A 25,011-nucleotide genomic window follows, 5' to 3' on the forward strand; every position below is an offset into this window, starting at 1 on the left:
GTTTACCCCTGGCTCAAGTACGCCCAGCGTATGCTAGGTACGTTTAGAGTACCAGGGGGAAAACCTCGTGTCCAAGATTCATCAACGTACGCCCATCGTACCTCAGTTACACCCAACATACTAGGCCACCATGCAAAAATAAATAACCCTTATAAATTTAAAAAATTTACCTAGAAACCGGATGTTACAATATATATCAATGTACGGCCAACATACTAGGCCACCATGTAAAAATAAATAACACTTATAATTTTAAAATATAAATAAATAATTACAATTCGGTTTCTTAAGACTATTTGCCATTAATCTAACAACCAAAACCAATAAAAAAAACCAAAATAATAATTCAGTTTGTTAAAAAACAATTGGAAAATATGATTTGAACATAAAAGTTTGCTTTTATTGTAGGGCTATTTGTTTGTTAATGAGTTTAGATTCTGGATTTGGGAGCTTGCTTAATTTTAATTTTCTTAAAACAAACCAAAAATCAATCGAAATGTGTTCGCTCAAATTTTATTTCAATTAGAATAAACCAAAAATAGAGCTTGATTGAAAAACAAATAATCAAACAAAAAATAAAGAGAAATTAAATTGATTCTTACTTTTTATACCTACAAATATGTCTACTCAATAAAATTATGACAAGTGTCATCTTTCCATATTTTTTAAACTAAATCATTAAGACTATATTAGGAATATATCAAATACAATTAAATTGAATGGTGATTTGTCATAATTTTAGTGGGTAGGAATAATTGTAGTAATAAAAGGTAGGAGGCAATTTAATTTCTCAAAAATAAAACCAATTTAAATACACAAAAACTTAAAAAGAACATTTCCATACAAAAATTACAATTCCAAACATACATCTATTGTTCAGATAGATATGTACCCTAAACTCAAAGTCAAATTACGAATTTAATCAAATTTAAACACCTTTATATGTTATTTCTTGTGTAAAGCTGTGTTAATAAATTTTTTTGTATATGTATTTATGGGAGTATGACTTTTTTTTATATAGCAGTACATATTATAACTGGAAATTACAATATTAACTCCTTTAAATAGATTGATCAATTTTAATTACGTTAAAAGCTTTAAAAGAACTATTGTTTTTGAGCAAAAAAAATAGTTTGAGAAAATGTTTAATTTCGCATAAAAATTAAAAATCTGTTATGCACCAGCCGGGAATCGAACCCGGGTCTGTACCGTGGCAGGGTACTATTCTACCACTAGACCACTGGTGCTTTGATTTTTAAGCCTTGAGAAAAGTAATTTATTTCATACGATTTCTATTAAACGAAGTATATAACGCATTTACCAAACTCTGAGACTCAAACACATCGACCCTTACTGTGAAACATGAAACGTATAACAGCAATGGTCAGAATCGGACCTCATATGGAATTCTTTCCTAACTTTGGTGTTTGGTCTTCTTTTTTTCCTAATCAGTTGGGCTCTCATATTAGTCATATTATATGCCATATTGCCTAATACTTGGCTCATTCACACTTTGGAGTTTGGATGACATATACCAAATATATCCACGTAGAATATATACTTGTTACTACCATCAAAAAATAATAACCTTAAGTTAACAAATGTGTTTATACAAATGAGGACCGACTAAATATCTCTATTGAGGGGAAAAAAAACTTTGAATTTTATGTTTCCCTCTAAAGACTCGTTACAATTTTCGAAAATAGAAAATTTTCACGTAATTATAAATTTTATACTAATTAGTAGTAGCGGTAGTAGTAGTAGTAGTAACAGTATGAGTTTACTACTAACGAACATCCAATATTTCAATGTAAGCAGTTTTTATAAACCCAAAATAAATGATCGATTCAAGAAAAGGATAAAAAGTGTCGGTTAACTAAAAACTTTGTAAGAAAATTTGTCAAACAATTTTTTTTTTTTGGAATAGACAAGAAATTTATTAACCAAACTAGGCAAGACGCCAAGCTGGAAAGAGAACCACCAAACAGAAGCAGTGTATTAAAACACACACACACACCAAAAATAAGACAGTTTACAAGATGGTGAATGGGTTACAACGAAAGTTTGAGGCTCAAAGACGATAGATGTCAAACAGCTAAACAAGTAAAAATGATTGTTGTTTCATGGACCTTTCGATGTTACCCGTAAAATGCGCTTTGTTGCTTAAGCTTTTGTCTAAATGACTAAATACAAGTATTAGTTTAGTCACATATGTTTTCTTTTGTTTTGAAAGTCTATTATCAGAATTGTGTTTTCTCAGTGTTGCTAATTAATAAATGGCTTGCTCAGAAGCTAAACGTCACGAATTCTTTCTTAAACGTGCATCTAACCAAAACTCTCTCCATGGAACAACCTTCGGGCTTCATCAGTCCATGTTCCATCATCATAATCATCATGGTTGTCAAGTCAAAAAGTCCATTGTCTTCAACAAGTCTCATGAGATTGGTTTCGAGGTCTTAGTGATTTTATGTGCAGACACAACTCTCTTTGTTTTCCAAATATGTTTGTTCACCTTATATTTCTTCATCTATGGTGACGATATTATCTAATTATCCTCATCGGCACTCACATGGATACTATTAGCAAATTCATCCCACGGCTCATACAATGAATGTGTTATTAAAGATCCGGATCAAATAAACTAATTTATTGGCCTTGAAATTTCTTGCAATGATGATAGGTTATTTTTAAGTCAAGCCAAATATACTCATGATGTTCTCATATGGGTCGGAGAGCTTGACTCCAAACTAATGGACACTCCTCTTGCCACCATTGATCTCCTTTCCAGTGATGGTACACCTTATTCAGACCCTACTCTATATCGATCTTATAGTTTTTTTACTAGAACGTTTCAATATCTCTCAATCACATATCTAGATTTACCTTATGTCACGAAGCAAGTTACCCAATTCCTAGAGCACCTTCAATCCATATAGAAGACTTTGTTATGTCAAGCAGACAATTCCATTTGGCCTCTCGTTTCTACAATCTCTAACTCCTCTTTGTGGCTATTCAGATAGGATATGGACTAGGCTCGTTGCCATGAAACTCGAAGGTCCACTTATGTGTACTCTATCTTTGTTGGTGACGATCTTATTTCCTTGAGTGCCAAGCAACCAACAGTGACTTGCTACAATAGTTAATTTGAGTATCGTGTAATCACAAACATGACTGTTGAAATAGGATGTCTTATGTGTCGCTCATCTTCTTAGGGAGCTACATGTAGCGGCCATTAAAGTATTAGTAAGATAGAATACGAGTAGATATGAGATGAAAAAAATAATAATAAACACACAGAACGTTGAAAAAAATATTGCTCGGAAGCGCATTAATTCCGAATTGATCCGGATAGCTGTAATGAACCAACATTACATAACAGCGCAGTTTTCTTCATTGCAATCTTTGCACCAGCCGGGAATCGAACCCGGGTCTGTACCGTGGCAGGGTACTATTCTACCACTAGACCACTGGTGCTTTGTGTTTAATATTTGGCTTTGTATATTATGATTATGGTAAGAAAATAAGAACTAACAAAAACACACCGTATTTTGGACTTGGATATTATACGATTATTTAAGGGTAAATAAATGACAATTTTTTGAAAGTGGGAACTTTAATAATAATAATAAAAGCAACTTAAAAAAGCAAAGTTATTTACGTATCCATAGATCTAAATATTAATCACTAAATTTTATTATTTTGATTTTTTAAATCAGAATAAATACTTTGCTACCCAAATAAAAGACATTCAATATATTTATCCATTTGGCTTGTATTTAAATTCAAATACATCTTCTGTACTTGTATTAGTGAGTAGTAGAATGAACCATTTAATTCCTTGAACACAAAGTCCAAACTGGATAGCATTTTCCAGATGCATAAAATTTAGAATAATTCCAGCAAACCGGTCAAAAGTATTATATATATGCATACAATATATAAAATATATAATCAGATTTATTCATTAAAGTTAAATCATTTATAAAATTATCCATACTAAAAAGTAAAAACTATTAGCTAACTCACCAGGACCATTTTACAGATGATTTACAAACTTAATAATAAAAACTAAAAAGGGGCTCAAGTTTCAAAACCAAAACCGGCAGTTAAGGCAGCTGACATAAAGCACAAAAAACCAACCCACTAGAAAACATATTCAACAAAAGTCTCCTTTTTAAACTTCTTGACCTTTTTTAACCCTCTCTTATCTCTCTACATTATATCACAACAAACCAAAAAACAAAAAGGTCTATAAGTTCCATAGATAACCCGAACTCAAAACTAGGAAAAAAAAGTTCGATTTCCTTCCTAAGATCAGTTATATTAGCAGCATATATCTAAAACTTATCCCGCTTTCCTTCTTTTTTTTTTATACATGTTCACTAGGAAGATAAAGGAGGAAACTCGTCTTCGTTCTTGAGATGGAATGAATTCTCTCCAATCCTACAAGTACAAAAAATTATGTAAAAAATTATCAGCCCACTATCCAATAATATTTTTAAAAAAATAATTAATTTTTTTTTTTAAATTACCTTCCCTGTTTTGTGGCATTCGCATCCAGTTTTTTTGGGGTTTGTGGAGTCTCTGGGAGAGACCGAAAAGATCCAAACTCAAGTTTCCTTGGTTGGTTTACAAAACCATTGACCTGGTCAACACGACCTTGTCTTGGAGACCGTATTTGATTATTATTATTAGGTTCCACCACCAATTTGGTTTCACCACCACGACCACTAGCACGTGGCACATGACCATTGGATGGTGGTGGCCCACGGCTCCTTCCTCCTCCTCCTCTGCCCCCCCTTGTAGGTGAACGTTTCTCCTTGCATGATGAATTACTACTATTCTGCAACACAAAAAATAGCAATGTTAATATACTTTCAATAATTTGTTTATTATTATCATTATTATAAGCGAAACAAACTACATTCCCAAAAAAAAAACATACCACAACAGGAATGTAGAGCCCGGTCCCACGTAACGCAGCATTCGGCGGATAACTGAGATAAGCCGGGGTCGGGTGTCCCATCACTACAGCATTTGTGTTTGGCTGGAAGGGGATTATGGACCGTGGTGGGTCCCACGGGTGGTTCTTTTTTTCATAAGGTGAAGTAGGAGGACTGGGAGTGAGAGTGGGAGTGGCCCGAACCATAGCTGTAGACAAGGCATAACCATGGCAGCCTTGACCATATAACAGATTCCTTATATGTGCATCATAATCCCCTGTAAGATCCGAAAACGGGTTCAATAACTCCGTTTCCCCAATCGACAAATTATCCGACCCGTTTTCCACCGACCCGTTTTTATCGAAACACAAGCAAAGGGTGTCTCCGTCCACGATCTGGGACTCGCTTCTTTCCATCCATAGTTCAAGATCCGACACCTTGTTTTCAGCTAAGTTGGGAATGGGAGAATCCTTGTCATCAAAATCGCCATTTGAGAATCTTGAATACATGTCATCCTCGTAATATGCAGCTTCACTCAGGGACGATATGGACAAATTGCCCAACCCTTTGACACCACCGTATGTAAAGGCGGGCCCGTATTTCGGTTTGTGCCTTTGCAATGTGTTTGTAAAAAACTTCTTGATTTCATCTCCGATATTCATATTGCTGTTTGATTCGAGAATCCGACCCAGCTTTTTAGCCCCAAATCTAAACGCACTCCGTATCCGATAATAATTTCCTACAATGGGGTGAAAATGAAATAATTTTTTTTTTTGTATATATTTTTTAAACTAAATAAATAAACTTGAAGAAAGAAGTGTTTGTTTTACCTCTGTGGACACTACGTCCAAGATTGTTGTTTTCTTTCAAGGGATCAATAATGTTGAGATGCTTTAGGGTAAAACCTCGTTGATCTGTCTCAATCCCCTTAGAAGGCACTATGAACATGTCCATACAATTCTTCCTGAATTCCCCAGTTAGCAAAACATCTGTTCCTTGGTTTTCTTGGGTTTCAGCTGCTGACAAAGAGAGAGAATCACCAACATATATAGGTTGGGAAAACGGGTGGGTCGGGAGGGAGGTTAATGGGTCAAAACGGGTTGGCTTGACCCACCAACACTCTTTGTCCATTTTTTGAACTTCATATGTAATTAGTGTGTTCAAGAGCTAAATGCAACAAATACAACTGTTCTTTCACATATCAGTTTACTTTAATTTCTTTCTATTACAGCATTGTACTATTTGAATGAGATTGCTATATTTTTTTTCAAAGTACAACACTGTAAGAGAAAGCTACTGTAATAAACACATAAATGAAGGTACCTTGAAATTTCTTGTAGTTAACTCTATATTTAATATGATTACAAAACAATGACCTGTTTTTCACATAAACGGATTGAAATTTGAAAACTTTACATATTTCTTACCAGAAAAGTCAGGCATGGAAGATTTGGAAACCGGACCATCCAAACTAATGCAATATTCATCCCAATCAAACTTGCTGTAATAATCCAAAAATCTGTAGAGAACCTAAAAGGAGAAAAAACAGATGATTGGTGGACTTGAAGTATGATTTAGTATGTAATAAAGGGCAAGAGATTTTATTATTACCTCTGTGGGGCTATTTAAAGATGCATTGAAGACATGGAATATGTATAGGACTAAAGTTTCCAATGCATAAGTAGAAATTAACCCATGATGAGCCCCAAGTATACGGCTTTCATAGTAACACCATGCTTTTATCAAAATAATACTGCGTTTAAAAAGATGATCTTTGCCAACAAGGCGATCAACCTGCATCAAGATTCAAGAAAGGTTCAAATTTTAAATAATCAAGAATGATGATGTTAAAAATTTGACATAAAGCATAATAAGATGATACCTGTTCAAGAAAACACAATGTACAAAGTCCACCCAGCTGATTAAATGATATATCTATAACAATGTCTTGAACAAGGCATTTCACGAGCTTCACCTGCCAATAAAAAATCAGTTTTTTAGTCATTTTCACATAAAAGAAAGTGATAAAGCTATGAGGATTAGATTACCTCAGCATCGATGAATTGGGTATCCTTCAGTATAAACTCAGTGTTTCCATTCTGCTCTTCTTCTTGAAGAACACGAAGAACTTCACGAGGCAAATTTTCATCCAAGTTAGGAGTACTAAGGACAGTTAGATCAATGTCTCCATCAGGCAGATAAGTCTTGAGTGGCACTGAACCATATGGGAATACCTACAACCAGTGCAACACCAAAAGTTAGATCAAAAAGATATGATCCATAAAAGAAGGATGTGTAATGTACCAAAAAGTTAAAATATGTTAATGAAACAAGAAAATGGATGAGAAAACAATAAAAATAGAATAAAAAAGATATATCGACCATTCCTTGAAATAATCCAAGTAAAGCCAATTTCTTGAATATTGTATTCATTCAGAAGAAGAATACGCAACGACAGAATCAATCAACTTCTTTTTTAACTGTTGATTCCATAACTTGTCAGTAAAATCTAAGAATGCAACTTGAAAGAAAAACTTGTCTTCTAAGACTAAATACCAAAGTCACGAACAAGATAATGAACAACACGCATCAAAAAATGCTAAAAAATCCAAGTGGACTGAAACTGAGAATATCAATTGTTCTAGACTTCAATACAGTCGCTTAAACATCAATTACATAGCTACATAACAGATTCGCGATTGAACATATAACACTTGCAATAAGGGGGTGTTTCTATGTTAGCTTCAGAAGCAACTCGAAGAATATAAACAAAATGATTAAAGAAATAGTATGTGCAATCAGATCAAAGTTCATTATAAACGGTATAACCCAGAACACGGATGACGGACAAGATTTACGCATGCAAAATGAAGCATAAAAACAAGAAATTATGGAGTAACCGAGTCTAATTAACCTCTAATCGGAGATTGCATCGGATGAGCTTCTGCACGTATTCAATCACGTCTTTCCTCTTCTCATCAGAATCCAAAGTCGGGTGGATGCAATTCAGCACTTCCCGAACCGGGTCTTCAGCTAAGACCCAAGTCTCCGCCCGAATCGTATTCGGATCCGGATTAGACAATGGTGCGGCAAACGAGGGCGAAAACGGGCGATCCTCTTCCATAGCAAGATCGCCCATTCAAAAAGAACCAAGAGAAAATGAAAAAAGATATAGGTGTATCGTATATTTATGGTAACGCAAAAACCCTTGGAAATATCAGTCAAATCCCCCGAAATTCGCACAGAAAAGGGGGTTTTGAATGTGATAGCAAAACCATGATTGTAGAATCGGAAGCAAAATTGAGGGGAAAACTAAAGCAAAATTGGAAAAAGGTTTGAAGGGTTTATGGAGAAAGAATACACACGGAATTCTCTCTGTGTATACGCTTATCTATAGAGCCCAAATCCAGAAGGCTCACCTCTCGATCTTTTCTTCTTCGTCGGTTACTCTGACATGGATATAGAGATTTACAGAAGGTGTACGCATAGGTTAAATATATTGTCTCTTTATGTATGTTATGTATCGATCTCTGAACCGAGCACGATACGCGACGCCCTGGAAGCGAAGGGATAATTTTTGAGCAATTAGCAAAGAGCATGTGTTCTTTACAAATTATAATTTATAATCTGATGGGGAATTTATTATAATCTGATGGGGAATTTTTCGAAATGCAACCCCTACAATATTAGTTACGTTACTGTTTCTGTCTCTTCCTCTGTTTTTTTTTTTTTTTTTTTTTTACAATAAACTTCCTAAAAAATGATGTTAGAGTGACAACATAGTTTGGGGTTGATGGCGACAAATAGCATCATAATTTGTCAAAATTTTCAATTATTGAAAAATACATTATTACTATATATAACAATATATGATTTATTGTTTATAAGTACCAGAGTAGATTACTCAAATTGTTCATGAAAATTAAGTATTTCATTTTGCAAACAGAAAAATATCATTGACTTATTAATTAGAAAAATAAATCAGGTGATTTATATAGATATATGAGACTCACTCTCACTTTCACCACCTAAAAGAACTAATAACTACCGGTAGTTATACCCATCTACCAATAACCACAGCCAGAAGCCTAAAAATCATCAGATAAACTTGAAATTAAATCAACCACCATACCACCTCTACAACCATCTGGAAAAATCCCCATAAAAACCTAAAATCGATCGCCAAGGCGCCGCCAAGCAAAAGCAGTTCAGGTCGGCGATGAACAAGTATATATGAATCTGGTTTAGGTTACAAGGTAGGAAAACGAAGAGAAAAGGAAGGTAATAGATGAGAAAGAAAAAAATAAGAGAGAGGGAACGATTACAGGTACATCAGTGGGAGATGATTCAGGGCAGCAGTCCGATGAACAACCAATTGTGGATCATGTTAGATGTTATGCTACTTTTTTTATGACATAAGCTTCAAAGTGTAGATACGGTGTACAATGCTCTGTGATGAGGATCTAGTGGTTTCCATAGGCGAATGGCAGCATTGGATGACAGTCTAATGATGATGGCCCATAATGGTTTGGGTTCATTTCAAATCAAGTGGAGATCGTGGTACATCATAATGGGTGTGTGTGTGTGTATAGTGAGAGAGAGAGAGATAGGGAGAACGAGAGAGAGAGAGAGAGAGAGAGAGAGAGAGAGAAAGAAAGAAAGAAAGAAAGAGAATGGTTCAATTGAGAAAAAAAATTGAGAACGAGGGAATGAATCTAGGTCACTCATTTCGAATCAGACGATTGGTGGTGGTTGGTAGCAGAGGGGAGATAGTGGATTCATTTATGAATACACTTATATTTATATTCATATGTAAATATTACTTTGTCAGAACGTTCTGCGGAAAAAAATAAATGATTAGCTGAGAATTATTCTCCTATTCTCAATTTTTTTATTTTCTCAATAGAACTTCTCTCTCTCTCTCTCTCTATATATATATATATATATATATATATATATATATATATATATATATATACACACACACACACATATAAGCAGTCTATTCTATCTAAAACACTGCAACTCGGAAGATTTAGTTAAAAATTTAGAAAAACTTTTGAAATCTAAAAACTCAAAATTTGGAACAATGGACGAAATAAACTTAAAATTAAGTATTAAGGTAGTAAAATCGGTAGTATAGCAAGCCAAAATAGTATTCCATTACAAGAAATTTGTCCAAATTATACCCAATGCAAAAAATTCTAAAAAACCCTAAAACCCAAATTTGAGCAATATAAGAACTTAGGATTAGTGTAGATGATACATGGAAGTAGAGGAATCAAAGAAACGCTAAAAATAAAAGTCTGAGATCAAGTGTGTGACGTGATCATCGATCGAGACAAGGGGGCCCAAAGGAATGTTTGGGAAAAAAGCATTAAATGAAGCCAAAATCGACTTTAAGGTCGATCTGTCTCGAGTGCACGTGGTGCACAATGTATGCCCATCGCACACTACTCAAAATTTTCAAAAAAAAAATCTGACTCCTGATGTCCCACTGAAGCCCAACGACCCAAAATCCATTGCTTGGCCTAACCCGATGCCCAAAACTCTACAAGCCCAAAATTGATGAGTACGCGGGGAGTACTCTACGTACGTTAAGTGTACAGGAAAGATGGTAAGTACGTTGGGTGTACCTGCACGTACACTCAACGTAATTTCCATGTTAAGTCCTTTCTCCATTAAGCACTTATTACTCCACTCCATAGGCTACACACTTAGATCCCGGTCCTTTTTCATGTCGTATTCCATAAAGTCACTGACTTGGCCCAAACAACCCAAAATCCAAAAATAATCTTCTACTTCCATAAAGAGGGCTAGATCTCATGCATGATTATGAATGGACCATCAAGTTCGAAACTTTACTGCTCATGAAACACTCTTAGCCTTGAGGGTGGCAATCCCAAGCTCAAAAACGAGATTTCATTATAAAGGTCCAATCTTGGGAGCCAAAATGACTCCAAAACTTCACTACACTAGATCTATGCATCCTTAAGTAAAGTTATGAACTTTATACCTCCACAAAGTCCCAAATCATGTACTAACCCAGATCTATGAGCTCCAACTTCAAAAGTTCTTCCTTGTCAACTTCTTCTTTTCCTCTTCCAATTTTACACCACCAAAATGAGCTTCTTAAGGAGAAAACCACTCAAGAATGAGGGAATGATACGTTCTAGGGTTTTTTGAGGGTAAGGGAACAGATAAGGAGGCTAGGGCTTGAACCAATATGTTCTTTATATAGTGGCATGCCCTAAAATTAGGGTTTCTGGACATTGGACATATGTTGGGCGTACATCCTCTACGTTGGGCATACTCCAGAAGGCACTCGCGATCATTTAACCTTATACGATAGGTATACCCCAACCTTACGTTGAGCGTACTCGCGCATTTTCCACTTTGCATGCATGGTTCTTCTTGCCATTTATTTCCATTAGGGGCCATTTCTGTCAATAACTCAAAGTGTTATAACTCCTTCGTTCCAAGTCCGTTTCCGACGGACTTTATATCCACGAAAAGGTGGCGAGAAGCCATACGCTTCTAGCAACACTCCCCGGCCCAAAACCTCTCGAATAAAAATTCAAAACCCATAAAAGGCCGAAACGCCCCTAACCTTGGCCTTGGAAACCCATAAACGTATATTTTTAGAACAGGGTGTTACATCGCAAAAGCCAAGAGAGCATCATCCAAGGCCGAAGAATGACTCGAATGTGAATCACTAGCATAGGGGTCATATGTCCCATCATCAACCTTTGCCTTTAGATTAGCCCAACTTGACTCTTCGCCAACAACAAATGCAACGTGATGGATACGACTAATACCATTGGTAAACTCAGGATGTTCAATGAGCTTATCCATCACACACACAAGGCCAACCTGGAGAAGCCAGTCATGATAAGCTCTTGACGTTACTAAAGATCGTTCACGGTCGACAAGGACGCGTTCCAGACTCTCATTTTGTATCATTAAACCTTCATTCGCTTCGGTTAAAGATTCCAACCAGGCCTCCAAATCACTCCAAACATCTTTAAACACCAACTTCTCCGACACCAACGACTTGTTTTGCTGCTCCAACCGACGAATGGTGGCACCAAGGTGCGCCACCTCACTCCTCAGACCAGCTTCGCTCGTTGCAAGAGAAGAATGTGCATGCTCCAACTCGCTGAACCGCTGCACACGCCGAGATCCAGCAACCAAGTAAGTCATGGCTTGTGCGGCGGCGTAGGCAAGGTTATGAGCCAGAACAATGTTATTCATAGAATCCATATCCTCTACAGTGGCGAGAGGAAGAGCATAACGAGTAAAATCCAAAGCAACAGAACGAACAGGAAGACGAGAATCGGATCGTAAACTCCATCTTGGAACAAAAGCACGTGCACCATGAGGAATCCCTTTAGCAGCAGACTCGTGAAATAACCGTTCAACACTATCCCTCAAAAACTGAGGGCTAAAACCAGGACTCAAATAGATTGGAATAGGAACAATGGGCTAATGAGATGCCCCTGCGACACCCTCAGACTATTGAACGTCATCATCAGGTATCACCAACACATCCCCTGAATGCGACGACGCAGAAGATAGCAAGCGCAAAAGTACACGGCATTGCAACAGGCCCGGAACAGCCCTCGGGCGCCGGCCCACTCATCGCTTGAGCGGCCTTCCCTTTCTCTACAACTCGACGGACGCTGGCAATGATCTCGTCCTTACTATCAGTGGCTGACTTGAAAAGCGGACGAGACATCACGACAGGGGTTGCGGCAACGTTAGAACCCGGATGACTCCCCGGCGCAGTGGAGCTCCCCACCGGTTGTCGAGGCGCCAAGGTAGAAGCGCTCAAACGACGAGGTGGGGGCACAATCTCGTACAAAGAAACCACACGATGCTCCAGCTTCACTTGGTATCATTTCCGTAGGACAGAGTCCATGGAAACAGAACACTCGTCACCTATCAAATAAATATCGAACATAAGGAGCAACACAGTAGAACAAAAACAAGTATGAGGCTCCCGCCATCACCAAAGAAAAAAAAAGGGGGGGGGGGGAAGAGGAGGTAAAAGAAAGAAAGAAGTAAGAACGGTTTACCGTTGGAAACAGTGTAGAAGACAGACATCTCCCCCCAAGCACGCCAATTGGGGCTCATTCAAACACCAACAAGTATCACCTTCGACATCACATCAACATCCACCTGGAGAGTGCGCAAGAGATCAACAGTCGTTTGGTTATGGGGAAACGGATTGGGGATAGTATCGGACATTGTGTTTGCGTAGGGGTACTCACGACCAAGCAGTTCTCGGTTGACCCATAACCACTTGTCCTACTAGTTCTTTAGAGGCTTACTGTCAAGGATAAGATTATGACCTCCCCGAAGGGCAGAAAAGGTGTACTTATCGTTGGTGGCAGCAAAACGGAAAAAGAAATTGAAAAAAAAAATAGTCAGGGACGATGTCGTTGACTCGGCATATCATCTCGAAATCTATCATCTTATGAACGACACCATGGGTCATCATTTGGACACTACACCCATTACTCCGGAGCATTCATCTATTGAAATCAGTCAACAGATGGCGAAGGCCGGCGTCAAGGGTTTTCAAGTAAACACCCACCTTCCCAGGCGAAGGCGAGGTAATCAGAGATCCGGGAAATGAGTCATCTAGTTAGGCTGAATGACTTACTAGTCAGAGTAAGGTAGAGTACATGTTTGCAGAAGATATACACTTATAGTGTTGTATGAGAAGGGATATTGATGTTAGGAATGAAAGAGAACCAAGTCGAAGCTAGTAGAACATGCTAAGATGCAGTTAAAATGCAGAATTCCTAGGATAGATTCCTATAAAGTAGACTTAAAAGATACACCCATGAGAGGAAAATTTTCCCATATAAAGGAATGACGATGTCATGAAAGGATAATGAAATGAATAAATGTGTATAGTGATTTGCATGAGTTAGAAGATGATTGTAACACCCCAAAATACGAGCCAAAAATTTCATTTTTGAAAACATATGTTTAGCAAAACATTCGAATTAAAACGTTTACTGATCATAATATTTTAATAAGATATCGCATGTCTGGAAAACATTTCATAAAACATAATAATGTCAGAGTACAAATCCCCAGGAAGATCTCATGATGCGGAATACGAAGCATGTGTGTGATGGGCCGCTACCGCGCCAGCTCCTTCCCCTTCGAAGAAGAGGTACCTGAAACCAAAACTGAAAACTGTATGCACGAAGCTTAGTGAGTTCCCCCAACGTACCACATACCATACAATCACATAACATGCATATATCGCCAGGCATATCTGGGTGCCGACCTACCCCTTCGGTCCTCTCGATCGGATACTGTCTAGCATAACTGGGAGCTTTCCTCCCCTTCGGTCCTCTCGACCGGATACTGACTAGCATATATGGGTGTTGGTCTCCCCTTCGGTCCTCTCGACCGGATTCTATTTCACCCCCTACTACTACCACATAACACACATATCTGATAATCTATCTAGAATGGCTGGCCATGACCGCCCCTTCGTCCCTATCGACCGGTAATCTGGGGACTATCTCCCCCTACTGTCACTAGCACATAGCAACATATCATACTAGCACATAAACATATTACAGGTAGTAGCAACCTTAGATGAATATCACAGAGACAATCATCCATCATACAACTCCTACTGGTGGGCCGACATTGTGGCCTTAGACCCACCGCTACTGGAAGGTAACTCACCTCGTAGTAGCTGCTAATCTGTGTGGGAATAGTCTGTCTGTCTGCTGCTGCTGCTCCGAAAATCCTCCAGCTGTAATTCCCACCAAACACTTAGTCAAATACTACTAACCGCCCTCAGGGTAAATTGTCCATTTACCCTTAATAAGTCATGAGTCAAGTCACAGTCAACTGCTAGTTGACTAGACTCGCTGAGTTGGCTTGCCGACTCGCCGAGTCCCTTTCTCTATACCCAAGTCCAATAGTCCTTCATCCTACTCACCGAGTTGTATGAACAACTCGCTGAGTTCGCCTTCATCCGAAGAACAGTCTAAGCTGCGACTCGCCGAGTTGTATGAACAACTCGTCGAGTTGTTCTTGAGACATGAAGATTGCCATGAACTCGCCGAGTCATGGCACTGACTCGCCGAGTGACTTCATGAGTGAGTCTGGCTTCCAACCCACTGAGTCATACCCTACGACTCACTACTCCAACTCGCACACAAAAAAGGGAACAACCCTGGGACTCACGACCCGACTTGCCGAGTTAGATGAACGACTCGCCGAGTAGGCCACATGCAAAAACTATACACGCGATTTTGCTTGGATCCAACTCATGCCATTCATAGATCTGGGTTCCTAGGGCCTGGTTTACACGTAAAGTTTCCAACTTTACGTGTAAATAAACATCCATGGGAGTTTTAGGGCTCAAAATGCACCAAAAGGGTAGATCTAGGGCTTACATGCACTATGATTCCATAAAGGCAGTAGATCCAAGCTCCTGGAGCTCAATCATGCCTAGATCTAGAGGCTAAACAACTTATCATCCACTCTAATACACAAACAAGCTTGGGGAAAGGCTCAAGAAAGACTTTCATGGAGCTACAAGGGACAACAAGCATAAAAACAGAGGGAAAATGAGTTATACCTCAAGGAAATCACTGATATAACACCAATAAGCCTGGCCTCCTTCTTCTCTTCTTGATCTACTCTTCTTTCTCCTCAAAAGCTTCAAGAATACACCCAAAACACTTCAATCTCACAAGGAAAAGGGCAAAAACGATGTTGGGGGCTCTGAGCGTGAATGGGGGCGAGCTTGGGGAGGAATGAGGGTTTAAATAGGGTGAAAACCCTTGAAATTTAGGGTATCATCAAACAGCGGTGACTCGCCGAGTCCAGAATATGGACTCGCCGAGTCGCCAACTTAAACGTGCCCCGGACTACATCCCTACTTGGCGAGTCGGACCTACAACTCGCCGAGTCCTAGGCTAAAAATGTCAAATACTTAGATAAATTTTACGTACCAGGAACCAGGTGCTACAATGATACAGGTAGTTGGAGACCGTTTGTCTCCACACTACTAGAGTAGATTCTGGTATAGTGTGTCTTGTAAAGTAGACACTACCCGAGAAAGAATTTATATGAACAATTTGGAGGTGAAATTCATATCGACCTAAGAAAAATATTATAATATGCTAAATCCATCGTATGCATAAAAAGAATTCTATTAGGTGAATTTAAGAAATCCAAGTTATGTTTGATAGAAACGTGAAATCCCTAGTTGAGTCTATGAGAAATTGTTGTATGTACCTATTTGAACATACTCAGGTGTAAAAAGTTGCTTTGTGAAAATTTTTGAATGGTGACTTGCAAAATTGCAAGACAATTATTGGGACGAGTATGAGTAGGTGTGAATGTTAGTAGAGACCTATACTACTGGAAGCACAGGACTTACACTTGGATCAGGGAAAGTCACAAGGTTACCAAGAAGCTAGGAATTGATTTCGTTTTTGTTCGAGTATGTCATTACCTTTGTTTTGGTGATGACTAAGAAGATGATTTTTGTTCAGACCTTAGTGGTTGTAAAAAATCGAGTCCGATTAATATAAATCTGCGAAGTGAATTGATTTGTTCAGAGAACCATGTCTTGTGTAGCGACGAAGCTTCAGTCGGAAGATTGTAGAAGGAAATGGTTGAGGTAGTCGATAAAAGTATAACAGGATTCATTAAGGGATTAAGCAACTATTAGCTAGAAATGATACTAGTTATGAAGATATTATATCACATTAGAACATGAAGGAAGTTTTCTTCTGTGATAGTGTTTGACTAAAAGAGACAAGAGTATGGATCGTTGTGTGTCTTTCACGTTATGAAATCAAAGTTCATTAGAATATGACCATTTGAGTTATTGTTGTAACAAAAGTGAAAACCTTATCTTGAGTTGGGTCTATAAACCAAATTTTAGAAGGAGCAAGAGTCTAGATGTCACACCCCCAAACCAGACAACGGAAACGTCCAGGGATGGAGGACTTTATTTGTAGTATCACAACACATGCATCATAGTAATCAAAGTACAAACAACCATTGCATTTAAAACTAAAAGTATTTACATGTGTTCAATCGTTGTATATTGACACCAAAATAGTTATAGCAAAATACAGAATATATGACTCAAAATGGATCCATCTTCTCAAAAAGCTCGGGAGTACATGTTTATTGTTTCCATGAGAATACAAGTTATTTGAAAAGAAAGTATTAACATAAAGTTGAGTGAGTGAATAAATATTTATGTTTAAAAGTATTTTTTTGTTCTTTGAATATGTAAATTGTTCCAGAAAATCCTATATTTTCTGTTGTATATGAAAAGTAGTTTTAATCCCATGAAACCGTTTTATTTGTAAACCATTGTTCTGTATTTGTATCCTGTAAAAAAGAGTGTGTCTGTCTTCACATTGTAAATTGTACTATTAATTGTATTTCTATAAACTAGTACTTTGAAAATGTACTCATGTTTAGTTAATTATACACTAACATATTGTTATTATCTTTTTAATGAGTTATTATAACCATACTATCACTAGATGGCCTGAAACAAATGTTTTGAAGGCGTTTATGTCACACCCCAAAACCGGAATGGCGGAAACGCTCTAGGTGGAGGACGTCATGTACAGTATCATAACCATGCACAATAGTAAATCAAGAAACAAATCCATTGCATTAATAATAATAGTTAGTACATGTGTTCTTTGTAAAGTTTAAATGACACCAAAAATGAATGTATTAGCTAAAGAATAAGACGAGTCTTGAATAAGCTCCGTCTTCGCAAAACCTGGCCATCTGTACCTGTCTACTAGTGACCGAGGATACAAGTTATTTTAAAAAAGTAGATCAACATTTAAGTTAGTGAGTTCATAAGCAGATTACTGTCATTATGTTGTATTTAATTCATAAAATGGATTATGGTTGTATCATAAAAAGGTTTGTTTGTTTTCCGATAAAATCCTATATTTTTTGCTTGTAATGAAAATGTAGTCTCCTACCAAGACTGTGTCGTTTGTTTGTTCTCTTATAGTGATGTAAATAAAAATGCTTATACTAATGACTGATTCTCAAATATTAGTTTACCACCTTATAACTGGGTTGGTTAATTTAGATGAAAATGTGATAAGGTTGTAACCATGCTTGATCGACCTAGTGTAAATACACGACGTTCTTCGGACGTCGAAAAGGTATGACATTTGTTCACCCATGGACCTGAAGATCCCACTGTAGCTAGCAGCAAGGTGTGGGATGGTCAATCCTGTATAGATCTATACACAAACTCACGCTCTCTCTCCAGGAGACTCTGGTTAAAAAATGTGACACAACAAGTGTATTGCTGTGCCATGAAGTAGTATCTTACATTGTTGTTATGTTGTGTTAGTTATAGTGTATATGTTCCTTTTGTAAATGTATATGTTCCTTTTGTAAATGTGTATGTTACTTTATGTTCTTATTATAGTATGAATGATCAGACTCATGTAAGTTTCATTATTCGAGAATAGTAAATAGTAATCCTCTAAACTATACATATTATAGTTTACTAGATGTTTGTTGTATAACTGACATGTTGAAAGACTCACGTGTGAATCATAAGTGATTAAGTTGAGCATATCCTTGAAAATGAGGTTTAATATTCATATAAGTATTTAGTATGTTTAAGTATAAGTTAATCGACAGTCAGACTAGTGACTCCTACCCTAAGCCCACAACCAAACAAGGAGCAGGAGTCAAGGTTGTTAACATTAGTCCCATGTCCATTAAAGCATATTTATACTTAAATATCTATATGAATATGATTTTGAAAGTAAAAGGGTTTTATAAGTAATTTAAAAAGGGTTTTGAAAATGAAGTTTAACAGTGTTTGATGACAGTAAAGTTCTTATGCTTGTAAGATTTGAAATGTATAACCAAACACAATTCTTTTGTTTTTCAACTTGTATCCCCCTCCCCCCTAAAAGCATTTAAAACAAGTAAAAGGTTGATTGTGGGGGTATTAACTCACCTGCAGTGAGTGGTTTGAATGAAGGATTGATATAAGATGCTAAGTATGCCGAGTGAAATCCCGAGCACAAACAAATCCTAATAAACATATAATAACACATATATGTGTACAATTAGTGTACATAACAACTAATCATGTATGGAAAACACCATTAGGACTAGGAATCACTCAAAATGGAGTGTATCAATCACATATGATTGGTAAAAGGGAGTTTACAGCGACACTTATGAGTGTTTGCGGCCATGGGTGTGTTTACGGCCAAGAACACTTGAAGTGTTGACGGCCCAAGCTTGGTCTATGAGGGGTTTACGGCCACCATGAAGGGTTTACGGCCATCATGATCTTATGAAGGGTTTACGGCCACCATGAAGGCTTTACGACCGTAAAATCTTGAAGATCATGAACAATATGTTTGATTCAAGGTTGGAAAGTAAGTGTTTTTAATGGATACAAGATGGTAGAAGAGATACTAACGATTTTGGGAGCCTTTGGGGTGTTCACGGCCACCAAGAACAAGTGTGTGTTCTTGGTGAAAAGGATGAAGATTTGAAGATCTAAGTCAAAATAGTTGGATTCATGGATGAAATCAAAGGGTTTCACTTGAATGTGAAAGATATAAACAAACAACGAAAGGAATACTTAACACTTTGAAGAGGAATGGAAGTGTTCTTATTGATACTTGAGAAAGAATTGAGTGTTATTGACTTGAGGATGTGAGGAATGAAGGAAAAATGAAGGAACTTTATACATAAGGGGGGGGGGTTCACGTCCAACATGGGTTTACGGCCGTAAACCCTAGTTTGCGGCCGTGAACTCCTTTTGATGGAGTTTCCGACTGATTTCAACTCAAATAACTTTAGTCAACGCATCCTAACACACCATCATTGAATGTACTAGGATTATAACACTCAAACAGACTCTTAACAATGTTAAAAGATAGCAGAAATGAGTCTGACTTTTGATTGAATTGATTGATTATACAATATAGAAATTTCGGTTGTCACAATTTAAACTGTTGATAACAATTGTCACTCATGGGCGTGTATGCCCGACTGTAGCTAGCAGCCTGAGTGCGGGGTTGTCAATCCCCAATATAGATCTATACACACTTGTTTCGATCCCCGACTGGAGATTCTGGTTATAATATCAGGACTTTAACTATGTTGTTTAAATGAATAAACAACTTGGACGTGTTGTCTCATAAAAAGCAGATAAACGTTATGTGTATAATAATAACCCAATCACTTTGAAATAAATGATTGATAGTATTTTCCTTTTTTATTATACTGTAATTGTACTTGAAAGTTGGATACCCTTGCTTAGTTTAGAATCAAACTCTTGTTCTTGTACAATAGTGTAAACCCATGTTCTTGTAAAATAGTGTACTCTGGTATACCTGACTCGTAAGTTAGTGTTCTTGAATCATAAATTATAGCTATTATAATTTATATGTACTTTCTGTATTGATTTTAACTATTCATGAATGCAATCCCTTGCTCGGTATGTTACAAAGGGTATTTAAAACTAAATGAAATAATCTATATATATACACACACACACACACAAAAGATATATACCAGTCGGACAATTTAAAATCATTTGTTTGTAACAAAAAATATTTGTGTTAGACTTGTATTCCCCCCCCCCCCCCCCAAAAAAAAAAAAAACTATGAAAATACAGGGGTATGAACTCACTTGATAAGTTTTGAATTGGGTAACACTTTGTTGCTATAAAAAGAAGGCTTTATTTTTGGAAATCAGGCCTTGCAAGGATCGGGTTTAGACACCGAAAGTCTTTATTTTTGCTGACTTCTGTCATCTCGGGATGTTAATTGAGGGTTGGATATGATACCGGGGATTCGGGGGGGGGGGGGGGGGGGGGTTGTATGGGAGTTTATGTGGGGTGAAAAGTGTGAAAAATATGAGAAAGTGGTGTAAAATTAGAAATGGAACCAGGAGATCTCGCAGGTATATATAGGGTCGAAGCCTCGGATCCAAATGGGAGGAGGGGACATGTGTTCGGACAGGTGGTGAAGGGGGGGTGGGGGGTAGTTGTCGGCTTCGGGTGGGAGGGGGAGGCCAGGCGTCGGTCTCGTGGGCTGCACACGCATCTCACCTCGGTTGCTCCACGGTTGCGAGGCGCGTCGGCTTCTCATTTGGGTCGTGAATTCGGTCAAATCAGCGATGGACACGAGGTGGACACGGGTCGATCTCGCATGCGAGGCGACATGGCCGAATCCCAGCCATGCGGATTTTCTTGGTTTTCAAGATTTTTCGGTTTTTGTGCCCAAAACTTGCGAAATTCATAACTTTCGTATACGAGCTTCGTTTTTGACGTTCTTTATATGCACACGTAGGTGAAATTATACTCTACAACTTTTGTTTAGATATTGTCGGCTAATTTTGACTTTAGTTTTAATATTTTTATTTTTAACAGACCGGGACAGGAAAATCCGTTAAAATTTTATAACTTCTTTATCCGAAGTCCGTTTTCATCTGTATTTTTACCGTTGTATTACTATTGACGAGACCTTTGATTCGAATTTAGGTTGTGTCTGCTAAAAATCATTTGATCTTTATTTTGAGTTTTTAGTTGTATACTGTTATACTGAATTTTAGAAAAAACATAACTTCCTCATACGAAGTCAGATTTTGAAGTTCTTTTTATGAAAGTTCTCGGTTTAACGTATTCTACAACTTTCATTTAGATTGTTAAGGCTAAAAAGCAATTTATTGAAAACTCACTTTTTATACTAAGCAGTGTTTTGTCGGTTTTGTCACGGATCTTCGATTGATCATAACTTCTTCGTTATAACTCGGATTTTAGTGTTCTTTATATTTTTGGAAACCTTGTTACAATCTCTACTACTTTGTCTATCCCAATCAAGATTATTTAATACTTCCCTTTTGAGGGTCGATTATGTAAATGTTCATAGTATATAAAAAAATTTCTCTTTATTATTTTAAAAAGAATTACAAATTGATCTAAACTATTACATAGATTTAAAATAATGGTTTGTTACACTGTAATGAGAATTAAGTTTTTAACTCGGGGATTAGGACCGAAATCCCAAAAGATAATGAAGAGTGAGGGCAGGTTTGAACACCGTCATTAATTAAGAAGTTTGAAGAGTTTGAGAATCGTTTAGAAAACCAAAAGCTAAAGGCCGTACAAATCAGATTACCATAGAAGAGGCATGCGAGGACCTGAATGTTGTGACTGGTTCATTTCTCGTAAACTCTAGACCTGCTCACATCTTATTTGATTATGATGCCTCATATTCTTTTGTGTCTCATGAAATTGCACATTCTTATCAAATTAATTGTTATACATTTGCCCAATCATTTCATGTAGATACCATGGGAAGTGTATCATTACTTGCTGATAAAAGTCTAGAAACTGAAGGTTATAGTTTTCTTGTTAATCTGATTCCTATCTTCTTTCCCAACATTTGATATTATTCTCAGTATGAATTGGTTGTTAAAGAACCACACAGAACTCTTTTGTTAACAAAAGATGGTATGCATCCCTATCAAAAGGAAGGATCATATTTACGTCTACGGTAAACAAAGACTTAAAATCTTAAAAATAATCTCTTTCCTAAAAACTCGTAAACTTATATCGAAGGGGTATTCTACTTATCTATACATTTGATATCTCAAAAGAGGGTAAGAAAACTGTAAATGATGTTCCCATTGTTAATGAATATCCTGATGTTTTCCCCGATGATTTGCCTGGACTTCCCCCGGATAGGCAAATAGAATTTTGAACTAGCTTTATCTCTAGTGTTGCTCCAATTGCCAAAGACTGTTAGACAGCATGATAGCATTTGGGTAATTGTCGACCGCCTGACTAAGAGTGCACATTTTCTCGCCATACGTGAAACGGATCCAATGGAGAAATACACACAAGTATACTTGGATGAAAATGTTGCGAGATATGGTGTGCCACTAAATATTATTTCTGATTGTGATAATCACTTCACTTCTCGCTTTTAGGCAGGTATGTAATGTGAATTGAGATCTCATGTTGATCTCAGCACAGTTTATTAGCCCCAGACAGATGGTCAGATGGAGAGAACAATCCAAACAGTAGAAAATATACTGAAGGTATATGAAGCGCTATATGGGCGTAAATGTCGTACTCTATTATATTAATGTGAAGTTAGATAGAAAGTCCTTGGTGGTCCTGAAATGATTCAAGACACCACTGACAAGATTCAAATTGTACGAGAAAGAATGAAAGCGGCCCAGGATCGACAAAAGTCCTATGCAGTAAAGAGAAGACGACCTATAGAGCACCATGTGGATGAATTCGTAATGTTGAAGATATCCCCATGTAAAGGCATTATGCAATTTGGGAAGAAATGAAAATTCAATCCTAGATTTGTGTGACCTTTCAAAATCATTCAGATAACTGGTAAGCAAGTATACCGTTTGGAATTGCTAGAAGATTTGGCAGATATTCATCATGTGCTTCATGTGAGTTATTTGCATAAATGTTTAAGCATATATGATAAAATAGTCCCATTATCCGAGGTGAAACTAGATTATAAATTAAGATATGTAGAAGAGCCCGCGGAGATCGTAAACGAAAGAACGACTGAATTACGTAATAAAGAAGTGGAATTGGTGCTTGTCAAGTAGAAACACCATCGATACCTAAATTATACTTAAGGAAATAATAATGAGATAAGAACAAAATCTCCCCATTTGTTTAAATCGTTGTGATTTCGGGGACGAAATCCTCAAAAGGATGAGGTATTTGTAACATACACGTTCAGTTATCGTGTTTTGTTAGTTTTAAAATGAATATTATTAAATAATATATGGTTTTGAGGATTAAGTTCTAACAAGATATTTTTATGAGAATTGAAGTAAAAATATGTTCAAAATCATTCAGAAAAGTATTGGAAGTCTTATGAGATTCCGATCAAAAGTCAAATAATAAAATTAACGAAAATGTAAAGTTTAAGTTGGAAATAATTAAAAATAATGTTATTGAAAGTTTTAAATTATCTCGTTAGAAACGTTTAGGCGAAAACCTCATCGAAATCTGTGTTATAACGAAGAAGTTATAACTTATTGAAGTTTCGCGACAGAACCGGCACGACGCCGTATGACGTAAAAAGTGAGTTTACGATAAACTAGTTTTTAGACTTAATGATCTAAATTAAATTCATAGTATTCGTTAATTTGAGAACTTTCATAAAAAGAACATCCAAATCTGACTTCGTATGAGGAAGTTATGTTTTTTCTAAGAATCGGCATAACAATATTCAACTTGAAACTCGAAATGCAGATCGAGTGATTTTTAGCTGACACAACCTAAATGAGAATTTAAGATCTTGTCAATAGTAGTACAATGGTAAAAAGACAGAAGGATACGGACGTCGAATGAAGAAGTTATGAATTTTTAGCGGACTTTTCATTTCCCGGCCTGTTAAAAATATAATATTTAAAATGAAGTGAAAATTAGCCAATGGAGTCTAAACAAAAGTTATAGAGCATAATTTCACCTACGCGTGGATATAAGGAATTTTAAAAACGGAGCTCGTATGCGAAAGATATGGATTTTTGAAATTCTAGGCACAAACTTCGAAAATGGTCTGAAGTCGTACGCCCAGCATACACGAGGCTACGCCCCGCGTACCTCGCACCTAATCAATCCAGAGTCGACCACATCCCCCTCTCCTTCGCATGTAGAAACGTATTACGCTTTCATGACACATCCATGGCACAAGATCCAAGCAGATGCCACGTCTCGTAGGCCCAGCGTACTGCGAGTCTCCGGTCACTACTAGAAAAAAACCCTTTAATGACGCGCAAACAATGACACTCGCTGATAGAGGATGCGCATTCGTGTGTGCCCTAAAAAGTGATGTCAGTTTTGTAAAATTTGAAGGGTAGTCGACAAGCATTTGTGCGTGCCCCAAAAATAGTGTCCAACAAAAAAAAATTAAAAACACAGAGGGCACCTATCATAAAAAAGCGTGTCGTCTAAAACTGTCGCTTTATATTTTTCTTTATGAACGCGCGTTCTCCAAATTT

At 37.1% G+C, this 25,011-nt stretch overlaps 1 protein-coding gene and 2 non-coding genes across 4 annotated transcripts; all 3 read right to left on the reverse strand.

Moving 5' to 3' along the window:
• Nucleotides 1-1,176: 1,176 nt before the first annotated feature.
• TRNAG-GCC (transfer RNA glycine (anticodon GCC)) lies at nt 1,177-1,247 on the reverse strand. Its single transcript has one exon. It is a non-coding gene; the product is annotated as a tRNA-Gly (tRNA).
• Nucleotides 1,248-3,403: 2,156 nt separating this feature from the next.
• Nucleotides 3,404-3,474, reverse strand: TRNAG-GCC (transfer RNA glycine (anticodon GCC)). The gene has a single exon. It is a non-coding gene; the product is annotated as a tRNA-Gly (tRNA).
• Nucleotides 3,475-4,085: 611 nt separating this feature from the next.
• LOC145048366 (uncharacterized) lies at nt 4,086-8,544 on the reverse strand. 2 transcript variants are annotated; one of them, XM_078996829.1, is made up of 9 exons: nt 7,858-8,544; nt 6,992-7,177; nt 6,826-6,918; nt 6,555-6,737; nt 6,371-6,473; nt 5,774-5,959; nt 4,946-5,682; nt 4,533-4,843; nt 4,086-4,443 (listed from the first exon to the last, which is right to left on the reverse strand). In XM_078996829.1, the coding sequence occupies exons 1-9, from the start codon at nt 8,080-8,082 to the stop codon at nt 4,383-4,385; spliced, it is 2,085 nt and encodes a 694-aa protein (XP_078852955.1). In that variant the 5' UTR covers nt 8,083-8,544; the 3' UTR covers nt 4,086-4,382. The 2 variants fall into 2 exon arrangements, with proteins under 2 accessions (XP_078852955.1, XP_078852954.1); XM_078996828.1 differs by having other exon boundaries at nt 5,774-5,962.
• Nucleotides 8,545-25,011: the final 16,467 nt, after the last annotated feature.

Source organism: Lactuca saligna, chromosome 5 (assembly GCF_052625555.1).
Source record: "Lactuca saligna cultivar CGN05327 chromosome 5, ASM5262555v1, whole genome shotgun sequence".
In the NCBI taxonomy this organism is placed as follows: Eukaryota; Viridiplantae; Streptophyta; class Magnoliopsida; order Asterales; family Asteraceae; genus Lactuca; species Lactuca saligna.

Coding starts and splice junctions, on each gene's coding strand:
- LOC145048366 (XM_078996828.1), bottom strand. CDS start 8,082: ATGGGCGATCTTGCTATGGAAGAGGATCGCCCGTTTTCGCCCTCGTTT. Junction 4,844..4,945: donor GGCTCTACATTCCTGTTGTG/GTATGTTTTTTT, acceptor TTTGTGTTGCAG/AATAGTAGTAATTCATCATG. Junction 4,444..4,532: donor AATGCCACAAAACAGGGAAG/GTAATTTAAAAA, acceptor TTGTACTTGTAG/GATTGGAGAGAATTCATTCC.